Genomic DNA, 17,524 nt, shown 5'->3' with positions numbered 1-17,524 from the left:
TGTGGCGATATTTTATTGGCGTCCAGATATAGAGCTATGTCAGGCGTCCGGATCTAATAAAAATTCCTTCAAATGACCTTTATCCATATGAAACATTTTAACCCAGACAATGACATTTGTTTTTTTTTTTTAATTTAATGTTGTCATAAATAATTTTGTTTAGATGATCATTTCTGCACTATCGAAATTTATGATAATATGTAATAGAATTATAATTATTCTTGGTTATGCAAAAAAAATTAACTTATCAGGCATTAAACAACAAACATCACTAAGCTTGATCTCAATATGTTAAAAATTGATTTGCATATTATTTTTGTTGTATTGGAGTATTGCCTTTTTTTTTCTTGGAGTAATAATTCAAATGGGTTTTAGATTATTATATGTTAAATTGATTCAAGAATTTTTTGCGTGTCAAATTTTGTCTATTGGCTTGTCAAATTTTTGCTTCTCTCTCTCATATTTGGAATTGATTGGAATTAGTGATGGGGGTCTTCAGTTGGGATAATTTTTTATCTTTATTTTTTTGCTGCTTTTAAGATTTTCATTTTAGAAAATTATTTTAAAAGATAATAAAAAATTGTCTCGAACGAAGTCTAAGAGTATAAACAATTTTTAATGTTTGGCAAGTGAGATAATGGGAGGAAAAAAAAAATTGAATTTGTTAAGTTGAGATATTAACATTAAGAAAATATTTGGAGTAAATTAGATGCACTAATCAATACATAATTCTTTTATATAATAAGAAGTATATTATAGAATCCTATTATTAAAATAATTTATATGATATAGAATAACAAATTTGTATTGCGATACTCAAACATTTTATTTCTACTTGGTCAATCCAAATAGTCCATATAACGCTAATGATGAAAAATGATGATGTTATTCATGTACAAGCTTTATGTATTTGAATTCTCAGACCATAATGGCATTGCAATGTCAAGCACTTAAAATAAAGAAAATATAGTATTTGAAATCTCAAAGCATGGAGTCATTGTACGGAGAAATTATTACGTGCCGAGTTCGGAGTACATATAAAATGTGTATTATATATATATTTTGTATACAACTTATTCATATGATGTATACAAGCCACTTGACTTGTAAGCATTGGAGTCCAGACATCAAAACTCCATACGTAATAAGTTTTTCATTGCATGATGTTTAAACCGGATCCAAATCAAGATCTCCATTGAATCTGAACTTAATAGAATCACAAATGTGAACAAAGAGAGTTCCAATAAATGATTCAAGCCTGTCAAAGTTGTAGTTTAAGGCTTCGTTTGTGTTAGTTTATTTACTGCTCTCTAAAACCAACTAGAAGTACAAATTTCTTAGGATTCGTTTGGGACGGCTTTCTTTCTGCTTCTTAAAGCGGCTTCATAGTATAACAATTTTAATTTTTGTACTAAGAAGCTGTTTTAAGAAGTAATAAGAAAGCCATCCCAAATGAAATTTTAGTTTAAAGAATTTTTATACTAAAAATTTGCTTTCAAAGAGTTTGCACCTACTTAAAGGTGCCTCTTCCCCTATTGATTCATTCATCAAGAATCATAGCACATGTCCTTCTAGCTAGATACTTATCAATATGCATGATTTATAGATTGTCTTTGCTAGCAACTGCTGTTATATTTTTGGCATTTGATATTTTTTACTTATCACATGTCTTCTGACTCTTAGTGTTCTGCCACCCAACGGTTAAGCACTTGCATGTTATGCGATCCAGCTTTTGTTTAAAATTTCTTAAAATGATGGGTTGCTCATAGGAAGTCATGATGTTCATCAACAAGCTAGTGGACAAATATATTGGGTCTTGGCCTTGCAGTTTGTACTTCAGCTCTCAACTATGAGGTCAGGGTTTCTATTTTTACTCCCCGCACTTTACCCCGCGAGAAAATAAAAACTTATTTGTAGACAAATTGTAACAACCAAAATTCTTAACTATCAAGATATTGTCCGTTTTGATCTAAGAGCCTCACAATTTTGTCATGTTGGTGTAACTTCTAGTAGGTTACCCACCCCAAAATTGCTCCGGGATGAGCATGCTTAACTGCGGAGTTTCTTAAATAAAATTTCAAGCATTAAACCAAAAGATGACTCGATGTTTAAGAGTTAAGCTTCTTTTACTTAAGGGGTTTCACAAAAATAATGCATTCATTCAATAAAGATAAGTAGGGTTTTTCTTTCTATCATATATTTATTTGTGTTTTGATTTGGGTTAACACATCTATGTTTTTATATCATATGAACCTATATATGTATGATTATATTTATATGTTCTGAAATAAAATGTCTTGGAAGAACTGTAATTTGTTGGATCATTTCTTTGCTCTTGTTGGTTAGAGTCAAGCTCGAAGTGAAGTTCATGAGCATGCAAATCTCGGTTCAACATCAAACCAGTAACAATGCTAATCTCACTACTCAACACAGCTATATAGATTCTTCACGCAAGTAACACTAAGGCTTTGTTTGTTTTTTTACTAGAAAGTTGCTTTGAAAAGCAGTAAGAAAGCCATCTCAAACGAATCCTAAAACTTCTTTTGAGACTTAAATTTGTGTTGAATTTAAATTTTGTTGAAACTTCTACAGATCTGAAAGGGTTGAAAGACAGCCTGTTTAATTTAAAAAGTATTTGTGGAGGAGACCTTTTATAAAGGACTGCAACGCTCTATTTTTTTTTGGGAAAATTTTGGGCATTGCCCTTTCCATTAACTATGAAATAGTTACATGTAAAAAAAAACTGTAAAGGAAAAACTAAGGCCAAAAGCCAGGAACCAATGGTAGGGCAACAACAAAAACCCCACAGCTGCAAGAAAACTAACAAAATATCAATTCAAAGCAGAAAAAGAAGCAAAAAAAGAGAACCAATCAGGTGGGAGGCAACAAGCCCCGGGCTCAGGAATTGCCGCTCTCACAACCTGGTTGCAAAAATAAAGATCCCAAAATTCTGCCCTCCAAAGGGGAAAATGGCAATCCAATCATCATAGCACATTAATCAACAAACCAATGCGCCAGCACATAAATCAGATTGCCGAAGAAAGGCAGTCAGCCGAATACTTTCCAAATCAGAAGCCTCAAACTAATTGCCAAAACAACTCATACACAGCACTTGCAGCTCCACCCGCATAAAACTTATAACAAATCCCACAGAGAATCTCTAGTTTTCCATTTCAAAATTCTAGAGAAAACAACAGTTTTGATTTTGATAGCTAAGGAAGAAGACGAAGCAACAGAGCCTCCGAATTTCCTATCATTCCTTTCTCTCCAAATGTGATAAACCGCAGCACAAATTAGAAGATAGTAAAAATCTTTGTTTTTATCATGTGTGTCTTCAATATACTCAAATATTTGCAATATATTAGGCCTAAGCAGTAAGAAACCAAGATTCCTCATAAGGTTTGATAGAATAGTGAACGAATAATCACACTCGAAGAATAAGTGACTAACGGTTTCAGTATTGTAATGGCAAAATGAGCACAGAGGATCCACAGTAATACCCTTAGCCAACAGACAATCAGCGGTTTTCAATCCTCCCGAAATAGCCATCCAGCAAAAGGAAGAGAATCTAATAACAAACCTTTTATGCCACACAAATTTCCACCAATTAACTCTTGCCATGTTTTTATAATAAAACTCCCTGTAATCTCTGTGTGAGCATTTCTTACCATTTCCATTTCCCCAGTACAAGTTATCATGAGAGCCTAGTAACACAGGGAAATCAGAAAAAGCATTGTGCACGGGACTTGGCAATGAAGCAGGCAAAGCCCAAACACTCCCATTAATAATGGCAGAAATTCTTTCATTCACGGGAAATAATGCAAGGATAGGTCTCATAACTAAAATGTCACAAAGACATTTATCATTAAACCAGTGATCCCAATAAAGAGCAAAGTTAGAGCTAGCAGAAACTCTAAAGTGAAATTTTTCTTTGGCAATAATAGCATCCTTGTAGACATTTTTCCAAAACTTAGAAGCTTTAGTCATAGGTTCCTTCCACGGGGAGGTGTATAAATTAAACAGCCATAAGCTTAAGGGACTCTGATAATTATAAATTCTAGTGATCAGGGAGCAGTTATAGCTGAATTGTATCGACTGCAAAGATGGTAAGCTAATGCCACCCTGCTCTTTCGGCCTACAGGTATTTCTCCAGGAGATTAAGTGCAACTTTTTGGCTTTTGAGTCACCAAAATAAAGAAACTTAGCACATAATCTATCTATTTGCTTAATAATAGATTTTGGTATAATGCCACCGCGGATCCAGTAGGCTATCAAATTCCAGATAGTGAACCTAAGGAATTGAAGCCTGCCAGCAAATGATAGAGCTTTAGCCTTCCAACCAGATAACTTATTAATGACATTTTCCATAAGTTTAGAGAAGCTAGCAATTTTCGGGTTATATGGAGATAGAGGAATGCCAAGATAGCACATAGTAGTAGAGGAGGTAGATATATTGAGTGAAGAGCATATGTCTGATGCTATGGCACAATTGGGTGGCAATATAATAGAACTCTTAGCAAAATTCACCTTTAGACCAGAGGCCTGAGAGAAATGTGAGAGAATTTGGGACAGAATATTACAATTGTTGAGATCCGCTTTTCCAAAGATAATTAAGTCATCAGCATACATCAAGTGGGACAGCCGAAAATTCCCAAAACAGAGAGCTTCAAAGCAGTTGTCCTGAAGATTGCTATCCAACAAGCAAGAAAGTGCATCCATCACTATACAAAAAAGATAAGGGCTTAATGGACACCCCTGCCTTAGCCCAGAGTTAGAAGGGAAGAACCCTTCCAAAGCCCCATCAATGCATAATGAAAACCAGACATCCATAATACAGGCTTCTATCCATTTAACAAACATAAGAGGAAAACCTTTTTGCACCATCCTGGCAATAAGAAATTCTTTAGATACACTATCAAAGGCTTTCTTAATGTCAAGTTTGATGCACATAATCTTGAATTTCGAAGATTTCCTAGAGAACTGGAGATTTCATTAGCAAGAAGGATATTATCCGTGGAAATCCTGTTATGGATGAAGCCAGCTTGGTTTTCTTTTATAATATTGGGCATAATATGCTTCAACCTATTGGCTAAAACTTTTGCAATGATTTTATAAGAGGTATTGCAAAGAGCAATAGGTCTAAAATCTGAAACAGACTCGGCGTGGCTAGATTTCGGAATAAGAGTAATAGCTGTGGCTTTAGCTGAACGGGGAATAAATGCTTTATGATAGAAACCTTTTACAACATTGCAAACCGTGGAAGCAGTAACAACCCAAGTGGATTTAAAGAACTCAAAGTTGAACCCATCCGGTCCAGGAGATGAGTTAGAATCACCAGAGAAGACAGCTTTTTTAATTTCATTATCTGTAAAAGGAGAAGTAAGGGAGTTAATGAAATCAGGAGGGATTACATTACCAGGAGGGAAAAAATTAATTTCAAAACCCAGGTTCAGAGAGCCATTGAAAAGGGTTTTGAAGTAAGAAATTGATTCCTTGATAGCATCAGATATAGAGGTGTCTGGACCAGACATAGCCAAGGAAATTGCAGTTTTTTTATAGCTCCTCCTCAAACGAATCCTAGAATAAAGGAATTTGAGGTCATCTTCACCCTGAGCTAGCCATTTAATTTTTGCCCGTTGGTTGACCCAAGAATACCACATAAAATTAGCATCCTCCAACTGTCTATTAATATCTTTGAGCTCAAGGGAGGAAAAAGAGAGATCATGATCCGTACCCAAACTATTAAGACACTCCAATTGTTTTTCTTGAAGATGCTTAATATGCTCAGCCATAAAATTGGAATTAGCCCATCGTTTACTCTTGACAGCAAGTTTCAGTTGCTTGAGTTTGAAACAAAGATCAGTGAGTGGATCACCTACAGCTTTAGCTGCAAAGATGTCAAATAGCAACAACCAGAATTGTTCACATTTAATCCAAAATTTTTTGAAAAGAAACCGATGGTTGTTAGAATAATTGCCTATGGAATTGAGAATAATCGGACAATGGTCAGATCCCTCTGGATTTTTAATAACATAATAAGAGTCGGGAAAAGAAGGTAGCCAGTGTTCATTAATCAACATACGATCTAATTTGATGTGAATAGGTTTGTCAGTCCTCTGGTTATACCAAGTAAAGGATGGCCCAACAGATGCCAAATCCTTGAGATTGATGTCGAAAATAACACTATTAAAATCATACAACTGAGCTTGATGAAGTAGGTTTCCACCTAATTTCTTTGAAGGAAACCGACAACAATTGAAATCACCCATTAGAATCCACGGTGTGCAACCAGAAGGGGATAGATTCCTCAGATCTTCCCAAAGAGTCTTTCTTTCCATTTGATTATTAGAAGCATAGATCACAGAGAGGAGGAAGGGAGTGCTAGAACCATAGCTAACCATCCCAGCAATCATTTGGGAAGAGAAAAAGGAAGGTTGAAAGGACAACCTATCTGAACTCCATTTAATCCAGATTCTGCCCGAATTTGCACAGTGAAAGTTGTTACAACTTGCTTCCAGATCAAAAACCAAATGACTGTTAAAAAAACTCAAATCCGAGAGATTAAGAAGCTGTATTCTATTCTAAAGAATACAAATCATATCCAGTCTAAGAGACTGCACAAGCTTTTTGCAAACAGAGACCTTATTAGAGGAGGAAAAACCCCTAATATTCCAAGCAGCAATATCTGGACTGATCATTTACGCTTAGAAGAAGCGGTCGGAGGTTTTTTAGAGTTCTTTCCTTTGGAGTTTTTGGGTAGGGTAGACTTGGATTTTTTCCCACTAGAAATGGAGGTCTGCTCCGAAAAAGAATTACTTTCGTTTTCAGAGCAGGAGGGTTCTAGCTCCTCAAAATTCTGAAGATTTGCAAACTTATTAGTCATCTGAACTGAAGGTGGAGGGAAGACATTGTTTTGAGCTAATTCCGTTTCACCATTACTTTCTTCAATAGGCGAGTTGAGATTTGGAATAGGCTTACTGAGAGGAGCAGAAGAATGAGCAATAGTAGAAATAATATTATCGAAAGTTAATTCAGCCGGATATTGAGTCGGGATGGCAGAAGACGGCACACCTGTCTGAGTGTTCTCATTTAATTCCTTAGCTGGAGCAGAGTCTTTAGGAACCCAAACAACCTGGGGAGGAACCAGAGCAAGGGTAGAAGTCGAGACAGTTTGATTGTGAATCAAAGTGTTGGAAGGAGCAGTAGAAGAATCTGTAGCATTCGCATTGACAGGATTTTTACTCTGCTTCCTGGGTTGTGATTGTGAGTTATTACGAAAATTCCTTGAGGTGCTGCGACCTCTGAATTGTTTTTGAGCATTTTGCTCTGATTGCTGGGAATTGGGACAGTTCGAGGAAGCATGGGCTAAAGAGGCGCAAGTAGAGCAAGGCACCGGCTTCCATTCATATTGTATTTGCATTTTTATGACTTTCCCTTCTATAGCCACACTCACGGTGTCAGGGAAGGAGGAGCTAGTGGATACTTGTATGCAAATCCTTGCATAAGTTAACCTAGTTTTAGCAGCAGTTAAAGTGTCTACCGCAATCGGGATCCCTATTTTGGAAGCTATTTTAGAGATCCCTACAGAGTTCCAGCAAACTAATGGGAGATTATGAACTCTAACCCATATAGGCACAGAAGTAAAGTTTTCTCTAGTTGGATGAAAATCTTTGGTCCATTTTTGAAACAGGAATGGTTTCCCGTGGAAAAACCATGCCCCTTTCGACCAAACCATATCATAGTCCTCTAACAAAGAAAATTTGAAGAGGAAGAAGCCGTCTGTTAGAGCAATGAGTTGGAACGAACCTTTGAGTTTCCAAATACGATTTGCAGTATCTTTAAGTGCTTCGTAATAAGGTCTCTTACGGACCGAGTAGCCAACCAAACAGAGGTTCCATTCCGCAGAAGCTGGATCAGTAAAATCGCTGTTGAAAGGAATGATATCCTCCGGAGTTTCCATAAGCGAAACCGGAATCTGAGGAGCAGACGGACTAGGGGCAGCAATAATGTTAGACCAAAGGCGATCTAACTGACGGGATGGAGCGGCGAGGTTAGCGGGTGAGGCAGAAGCAGCGGGTGCAGAGGCGGAGGCCAAGGGTGGGAACAGGGTGGCGTCAAGGAGATCCATATTAACCACCGGCAGGTGGCCGGTGGCCAACAGGGCGGTGGAGGAAGAACAAAGCGGAAGGAAAAAAGCGGCTAGGGCATCACCACTCCTCGCTTCACCAAAACGTAAAGTACTTCTATCTTCATTCGCTTGTGCAACGCTCTATGACCCATTTCATTTGCACTTTTTAACAAAAAAAAAAAAAAACACCATGAAGGCCATTCTGAGAGCTCTGTTTGTTACGGCTCAACATCAAACCAGTAACAATGCTAATCTCACTACTCAACACAGCTATATAGGTTCTTCACGCAAGTAACACTAAGGTTTTGTTTGTTTTTTTACTAAAAAATTGCTTTGAAAAATAGTAAGAAAATCATCTCAAACGAATCATATAAAGCTTCTTTTGATACTTAAATTTGTGTTGAATTTAAATTTTGTTGAAACTTCTACAGATCTGAAAGAGAGAGCCTGTTTAATTTAAAAAGTATTTGTGGAGGAGACCTTTTATAAAGGACTGCAACGCTCTATGACCCATTTCATTTGCACTTTTTAACAAAAAAACACCATGAAGGCCATTCTGAGAGCTCTGTTTGTTATTTTTGCTTTGCTCCTTCTGCATCATCTCCTTTTGTGCTTTTCACCTGTATCTTTTTCTCTTGAAAAGAGTTTTCTACGAGAGAAAATCAAAACAAGGAAGCTGATGTTTCCTCTGGCCTCTACCTCTGCTGATTTGAAAGGGTTGGATCAATCAACCATGCAAAATCAGAAAACATTTTCTGCGAGTTTGAAAAAGGTGCCTGCAAGCAAACCGAGCCCAACACAGAATTAGATCCTGGAAGAAGAAACTGAAGCCAGATTCTTCCATTGAATTTTGTAGTGAGTTTGCTACTTTTGTTCTTCTATCTTTTATTTTGCAATCTGAGCTGATTACACAGGAGAAATGAATGTTTTTTTTATCATGGAATTGTAGAGAATGTAATTTAGATATAGGTTTCAGATGTTTATAAATTGTATTTAAAGGCTTCAAAATAGGGAACCAAACACCATCAATGCTTACCTAACTTTTTCAGAGTTTTCTTCTCATATTCACTCACTTTTAGATTATTTCACTGGTTCATTTGCAGTTTGCAATTGGAAACAAAGCATCTGTAAAAAGCTATAGTCGGCGAGATTATGGTTTCGTTTTGGATTTTTTAATAAAAAGTGAAATAAATAAGTAACATTAAATTTATCTAAAATTTACTAATAAGTTATTATTTAAAAATTAGGCAAACATTCAAATAGTGCAAATAAAAAAAAGGAAAAAAGTAAATTTAATTTAATATAATTTTTAAAATTAAGAAAAAATTTTATTTAAATTTTATTTTTTTAGAAAATTTATGCTTTCTAAGAAAAATATTATTTTATTTTTATTTTTTTTCTAAACTATTGATATCAATGAATAGAGTAAATTTTAGAAAATTCGTCCCACAAGTTAGGATAATCAGAATACAATTTGTTTCTCCCATTTTTTATAAATTGACCAAAATTTAATTAGGCTGTATACAAATCACATGATATATATATATATATATATATATAAATAACATGATATATATGTAAATCTTTAGTACATATATAGACGAGAAATTTACATTCAAATTATTTTATTTTATGCTATTAATGTACTTAATATTTAAAATATTTATATTGATTTGTAAATAATATTCAAATTATAATTAAGATACTTTCCTCTCTAGCGTGCGTTGTCCTACGGATCAGACGGCATGGTAGCCTTCATCCACATCTCTCTGCTTCCCATTCCTTCCCGCAGTCGTACCGTTACTCGCTTTTATTCATCCACTCCCGCACTCAAATCCTCAATCAGTAACCTCTCCAGCCCCCTGCTCAACGCCGACATCGTCATTTCAGGCGGTGGAACAACCGGCGGCTCATCCTCTTCTGGCGGCGGCGGCGGTGGAGGCGGAAATCATGGAAAAGACGGTTCAAGCCCTGACGACCACCATAATGACGATCCCTCTGGTCACGTCGACCCCGTCAACCTCTTCCTACAAGGATGGCGATCTAGGGTTTCCGCTGACCCTCAGTTCCTCTTCAAGCTCCTCATGGAGCAGCTCGTCGGCGTTAGCGCGTGCGTGCTTGGCGACATGGCCTGCCGACCAAACTTCGGCTTCAACGAGCTTGACTTCGTCTTCTCCACCCTCGTCGTTGGTTCCATCCTCAACTTCGTTCTCATGTATATGCTTGCCCCCACTGCAGGATCCGCCTCTTTTGCCGCATCCTCTCTTCCTAGCTACTTCTTTGAGCCCGGAAACTACTCCATTCTTTCCCGCATTGGTGCCCTGGCATATAAAGGTGCATACTTCGCTGCCGTGGGCTTCGTTGCTGGCCTCGCCGGTACCGCCATTTCCAATGGGTTGATTGCACTGCGACGGAAGATGGACCCGGAATTTGAACTGCAAAACAAACCGCCACCTACGCTGCTGAATGCAGGTACATGGGCCATTCAAATGGGTGTGAGCAGCAATTTGCGCTACCAGACGCTCAATGGTGTGGAGTTCTTGATGGCGCGAGTGCTGCCATCAGCTGGGTTCAAGGTCTTTGTGTTGGCGTTGCGTTGCTTGAATAATGTCGTTGGAGGAATGTCATTCGTGGTTCTGGCTAGGATGACGGGTTCACAGAAGGTGGAGGAAAAGGGAAAGGGGCAAGCAGGCGGTTATGGAGAGTTGCAGAGGACTGAGTCAAGTAAGTGAATCCGTATTGCTTGCTTCTGCTTTATTTTCTTTTCGTTGATGTGAAGATTGGAAAGGTTTTAGTAGGGAAGAGAGATTCCTTTTGGAAGAACTTCGTTAAGGGGAAGCCTTGATCAGGCAAAGTTTGGATTTTATTGTTCTCATTGTTTTCTGTAAATGGTTAGGAATTTGAATTGGTGGAGACTCTTTGATGCCTAAAATTAGTTATTTTGCAACTCGTATATCAGGCAATATAAAATATCAATATTCAAAGAGATTATCTGCAGAATGGAATATTAAATAATGTCTATCCAACCAAGAGTTTAAAAATTCTAACTGCTTTCTCTAAGCGAAGTTGAAATGTGTTTACTACAAAATCTGTAGTTTCTTACTTAGGATTTTACAATCAAACATACACAAATTAATGTCTAATTATTTGAATTCACTCCATTAGAATAGTCTTCAAACACAAGGAATATGCCCTGGCCTATCGATATTGCATGACTATATGTAAAGCTATTTCATTTAAGCTAAGCATAGCTTTGTCGAAAAGATTCTACTTTGACCAAAGTCACATAGGTCCCACAACATGCCAATAATAGTTTAAAGAATGTAACAAGTCTGCTATCTATAATTATATTAAAATAATAATATGGTTTAGCAATAAATAATTATCCGATTATCAACTCATTAGTGTAAAAAAGCTCAATGACATATGCCACAAAACCATGTTCAACCCTACATCAAAACTAAGCATACCATTAAGAGAGATACATCTATAAACTTGGTGTTTTTCGAGAGTTTGCATTCTAAGTTGATCACTAACATTGCCCCAATTGTTGAAGGTTTGCATTATTGTCCATCGAATTAAAAGCACATTTTTTTAAGATCACCAGTGAACTTTTGAAAAAAAAAAACTCTCGTCTTGTGTGATTTGAAAAAAAAAAATACTTTCAAATATTGGTATAAATAAATGACCCAATTTGCAAACTCGACCCAAAATCTGGGTTTGGGTTTATCCTCCAACTTGATTTTGACTCGAAAATGAACCGTTTAATATTTTCATCCTTAAATTCTTTTATTTGTCGGCATAATTTTCTTATTTTTTGATCAATTAACCTAAAATATGTGGTTAACAATTAGTTAAAATGGGTTATCGGGCCGGATTCGAGTTTGCTGGAGGGTCAGATTTGGGTCAAAGTTTTTGACCCATTTATTAAATAGTTTGGATTCAAGTTGATTGAATTTGGGTCAGACATGAACCCGACCCGTTGACCTGTTTGACACCCCTACTTTCAAAAGGTATGATATATAACCAAATATTATTTTATCATAAGGATTTATTTAGATATGGAGTCGACTTATGGTTGCAAGCTTCCTATAATCAATGACATGTTCATTTTAATATCATTTTAGACCACTTAGTTGTGACCACTAGGTACCTTGTTAGTAGTAATGTCCTATTTTATTTAAGTTGATCCCCTAAGAACTAGAAGTTATAATATTTACTAAGGATGCGACCTCTCATCGTGCCACCCCTGCTTTGTTTTATTGCTAGGTGGATAGAATGACTTAGAAGTATGTAGCATGAACATTCGTGGCGATTATTTAAAGTTGTGCATGACTATTTCAAGATCTATAAATAGGAGGTGAAGGGATAAGCTTGACACATTCTGACATATCCTGGTTGGTTCAAGTTTTTTATATCAATTTATGGTAAATCCTAGAGTTAGAACACTAGCTCTCTTTCTCCCTCTTATTTTCACTCTTGATTTTTGGTAGTAAGATTCTGGTTTCACCCTCGGACAATTGAGGATCCAAAATCAACGATCAATGCACATCTATCACTAGTCATTTTACTTGGAGTGAGAAAGGCTGACACTGCACAAGGACTAATGCTTTCTCTAATGAAGCCTTTATGTAATAAACCAACAACTAGTCTTTTCAATGTAACATTTACCATTTGATTCAATTGATAGTGCGGCAGATTTAATAAGTGAGGGCCCTCTAATGGAGTAGTTTTATCAAGAAATTCCTTGGCTCTCAAATCTTAAAACTTTTCTGAAGCGGATAGAATGCTGAAGGCAGTGTAGAAGCATCAAAGGTAATTTGAACTTCTTCAGAAAATAACATGGCTATGATATTTAATTTGTTTCTTCTGATCATGATCCTCATGATGATGTCAATTGCATTAGTGTTTGAGATGTCTCCGAAATAATCTTCCTTTTGTGTAGAAGCTGATGTGCTTGAAGATGTTTCCATAGATTTTGAAGAATGCGATCTAATTGATTGACACTTTTGTTTAAAAGCGTAAGTGTTTGCTTGACCATATTTGAGGAAATTTGCATTGTGTATACAAGGTTTATTAAAAAGATCCAACTAAATCCATAAGTAGAAGGTCATACCAAATTTTGTTCGAATAACAACCTAATTGAATTGAAACAATACATCTTATAGTGACATGATGTGATTTAAGTGTCAAGGAACATCTTTTTGGAGTGAGTTCAAAATTAACTTTCATTTATAATATCATCATAAATAACCAGCTTCCATCTCTTGTTATTGCAAGTGGCATGAGCATAGAAGATGTACTCTTTGCTTATCTACTCTTATAGAAGAATAGGCAATCATGTAGCGGACAACAACCATGTGATTCTTGGATTCATCTCTCCAAAACATGAATTGTTTTCTTTGACATCTTAATAGGGACCATTAGGCATATCTTTTATAGTATAAATATGCTCAAGATCCAAAGTTCTCAGTTGGCTAAGTTGACTCCCTTTTTCCTTCTTTTAATCAAAGTAGAGGAATAGAGTGTAGCCTTCATCCTTTTATTGCTATGTTACTCTCGGTGGTAGCGTTATTCCCATCAACCTCTTCTCATGCACCTTTACTATGAGTGGGTTCCATTGCTCTGACTTCTATCCTTTAGTGCTCTCATGTGTGCTCCATGAACATGAGGACCATGCCTTGCTATTATTGTTTGTGTGACAATGCTTGCGAGCTACCCATCTTTCTCGACAGCCGACGAAGCTTGTCTCCACATGCACTTCCTTGTATCATGATCCCAATAGTTGCTTGTCCTAACTCGCTTTCTCCCTACCCTCCCTTTCCTAACACATGCACAAAACTTAGCGCCTCGCCATGCCTCCTCACAACATTAATTTCATACACTTTGCTCTCCAGTGCATGTACCTCATTGCTCATTGCCATTAGGCATTTGCTTCCAACATTGCACACCATTGTTCCCTCGCAAACATTACATTGCATAATGATGCTCCCTTGCTCTCGCTACATGCCATTGCCCCCCTTTTGAGTGCCCTTGCACTCCTATGCGATGTCGTACACGCATTAAGGTGTATCTACATGTACACGTTTAAGTCCCCATACACGCCTTCATTGATGTGGTGAGAAGCCTTGTATGTTCATTGTTGGCCTGATATCGGGGGCACTCACCCTCTAATACACAATAGTTATATAAAATGTTTTTGCAGTTACCTCGAAATACTATGCACTTGTTTCATTGAAATTTTGCATATATTGCATTCAACTAAAAACAAAGATTACATACAAGTATAAAAGAAAAAGGCCAAGGCGGGCACTAAGTATTTTTCTATCATCCTCAAGAATAGGCAAAAACTCTTGAGGAATATAATGATTATTACAATCCTGTAAATGCCAAGTGAGTATCTATGGCCCTTTGGGCACAAAAGTGAGTTGCTTTATTGAATCTTCTATAAGTATGGACAAAAAAAGATTTTGTGAAAAAGCTTTATCCAATTGAGATTTGTACTCTCCTATGGCTGTATGTTCCACATCTCCTTTCGATTGAATTTCTACATATACTTGATGATGTTGGTATTATCTCCCTCTATAATCACTCCTTTCGATTCAAACATCCAATCTAGAAGATTTCGGTCAATATGTAACATGGCTATAAGATCAACCTGTGTGCTGTCCCAGTGAGTGATGGTCCATACAGTGGAAACAATCAATGCCCCTTAGCTATCTCGGACGACAATCCCAATCACCCCAGCATTCGATCTTAGTAGAACCCCATCAACGTTGGTTTTTAGCATTCGATCTTAGTATTGCCATGGCATGATATGCAATAGAAAATGGGCATGGTGTCTTACGCACTTAACAATGCACATTTTTCTTGTCATGTTAGGATGTCTTAGCATGGTCAAAGTATAACTTTTTATGTGGTGTGAGGTGGAGGCATTGTTGAAAATTCTGACAAATTCTTTACAAAAAAATTATGAAGAACAAAATTGCAAAATTGAGACATATAATCATACTCGAGTACTTATTCATGAATATGAAATAAAAAAACTAATTCGAATGATAATGATATTTAAAGGATACATAATAACATAAATGTGATTGTTAAAATAGCTAAAATTAACTACACAAGCTTTAAGGAACTATTTCTCATGGACAAGGAACATGACTTGGACTCAAGTTGTGGTTGAATGGAGTTCTCCTTGCCTCCTCCCAATGTAAAATATACCTAGGCCATAAATGCCCTAAATGCTCAACTATATAATATTAATGGAGCTTTCAATGAATTGAAATGAATTATCAAATTAGATGGAGCCTTCCTTCACTATTCGACAAATGGTATGTCACCTCCACCCCATCTCGGTGGCTCCCATTCAATAGATCAAATCATCTTGAGGTTATAAACTCATTATATCTTTAATAAAATTCCCTGCGAACATCGATCGCATCATGATGCACATCTTGGATTCGTTGAGTGCACATTGATGTCTGGGCACAATCAATATGATATAATTAGCCCTTCTTCAAAACTATCTCGTCTGCTCAACCAACTTTCAATGTACAATCAACTGATTCACTTGGTATTCCGACAAACAACAATAGAACACCCATCCTCGATCCTAGAGTAGTTACCAAAATCTATAACAATGAATATTACACATTGACTTGGGCGGTGTGCCCTAGGATTCAATGACGTAACATTCACCAAGATGTTTGGCTTTACAGTTAAATAAAGCCTTCAATCCTTTTTATAATGAAAATTCAGGCTTGCGTTGCCTCGTTCATGCGGCGGGCTTGTAAGAACCAATGTTGGATCTCCTCGATACAAGGACGGAAGTTCCATATGCAGGCTTTATTGAAGTAATAAGACTTAAACGTTGGATCGCCCTCACACTTTGGGTTGTAAATACTACTCAATAAGCCTCTCTCCCATTAAGAGATGTAAGCTCCACTCCTCGATCGGCTTCCATATAATAACCATTTGTATTTAATTAAGGCGCAAAATTCTAGTCACTTGCTTACAGGGCAAGGTTGTAAGAATAATCATTGGGCCACCCTCAAATCAAACCCTAGCCACCCACTGAACTCTTGCACTATATTATCCTACTTATGAACAAACCCAGGTCGTCTTGCCTATAGAGCAAAGTTATAGGAAGCGCCATCTAACCTCATTACCATCAAAGCCATGTAAGTATCGACCTTTAATTGACATTAATATAAGAATCAAATTGAACTTAATCAATATATGCAACCTCTGTCCTACTTAATTATAAGGTGATTTCATCAAGCCCACCATTGGTGCTATAAGTCCTACATTTATGCTTTTCCAATATCAAAATGCTAAGTCCTACCTCTCAGCATCTCAAAGAATATAGCACTGGTTCCCGACTCCTAGTCCATTGAATCTAGTAGCATGATTTTTGGCAAGAAACTTAGCTTCATATTTGCCTAAATCCTTCAAGGCCATTTACAATGAAAATTCAGATTCAGGCTGCCTTGTTTATAGAGTGAGGTTGTGAATGCCTGTTCTGCTATATAAATATAGCTTAGTGTCAGGCAGTGTGGGTTTTTGTTTTGGTTGAACGTGTAGCCTTTTAGATAGCCAACCAAGTCATCTCATGGGTATAAATAATTGCAATATGTTTTGAGCAAGACAGAGAAGACTAGGGCTGCAAACGTACCGGGCCAAGCGAGTATGTATGTGTTCGTGTTTTGGCTCATTTGTTAAGAGCTTGTTCAAGCTCGGTTTGAGCTTGATTCAAGACTTTTTGTTTGTGTTCAAGCTTGATTAATTTAATGATACATGTTCATGCTTAGTTTGTGTTTGGTTCATGTTCAGATTGTTTTGGGCTTATCGAGTTCTAAACGAGTGGCTTGTTTATAAATTAATAAACGAGCCTTATCGAGATATTAATGAATGAGCCTTATCGAGCTATTAAGGAACAAGCCTTATTGAGCTATTAAGGAACAAGCCTTATCAAATTATTAATGAACGAGCTTTATCGAGTTATTAACGAACAAGCCTTATTGAGCTATTAACGAACAAGCCTTGAGTTGTTAACGAATGAGCCTTGTCGAACTATTAATGAAGGAGCCTTATTGAGTTATTAGTGAACGAGCTTTATCGAGCTGTTAATGAATGAGCCTTGTTGAGCCGTTTGTTAACGTATCAAACAAGCCTTGTCGAGTTTACTAACGAACACTAATATTTAGCCTTATTGAGCAACTCATCGAGCTCATAAATGATACTTTTAATGAACAAGCTTCTTGATGAACTCTAGAAACAAACATAAACAAGCACCTAATTTGTAATCATTTGGTAAATAAAAATATTTTCCTAATGTCCAGCTATGGACATTTGCTGTGTGAAACTCAGAAGCACCTCATCGCCTTTACTTGG

At 36.8% G+C, this 17,524-nt stretch overlaps 1 protein-coding gene and 1 long non-coding RNA gene across 2 annotated transcripts; both read left to right on the top strand.

Annotated features, from left to right (window-relative positions):
- The first annotated feature begins 8,349 nt into the window (after window positions 1-8,349).
- On the top strand, window positions 8,350-9,066 carry LOC114579415. Its single transcript, XR_003700386.1, has 2 exons — window positions 8,350-8,430; window positions 8,560-9,066. It is a non-coding gene; the product is annotated as an uncharacterized LOC114579415 (long non-coding RNA).
- A 768-nt stretch (window positions 9,067-9,834) lies between these two features.
- Window positions 9,835-11,114, top strand: LOC110098218 (protein RETICULATA-RELATED 3, chloroplastic). The gene has a single exon (XM_020824962.2). It carries the CDS (start codon window positions 9,874-9,876, stop codon window positions 10,858-10,860), a length of 987 nt encoding a protein of 328 aa, XP_020680621.1. The 5' UTR covers window positions 9,835-9,873; the 3' UTR covers window positions 10,861-11,114.
- Window positions 11,115-17,524: the final 6,410 nt, after the last annotated feature.

Source organism: Dendrobium catenatum, unplaced genomic scaffold (assembly GCF_001605985.2).
Source record: "Dendrobium catenatum unplaced genomic scaffold, ASM160598v2 fragScaff_scaffold_377, whole genome shotgun sequence".
NCBI classification, from domain to species: Eukaryota; Viridiplantae; Streptophyta; class Magnoliopsida; order Asparagales; family Orchidaceae; genus Dendrobium; species Dendrobium catenatum.
Note: the sequence above shows the minus strand (reverse complement) of the source record. Positions and strands in the feature narration are given on the sequence as shown.

What these genes read in the sequence shown, in the direction of transcription:
- LOC110098218 (XM_020824962.2), top strand. Translation starts at nt 9,874, where the DNA reads ATGGTAGCCTTCATCCACATCTCTCTGCTTCCCATTCCTTCCCGCAGT.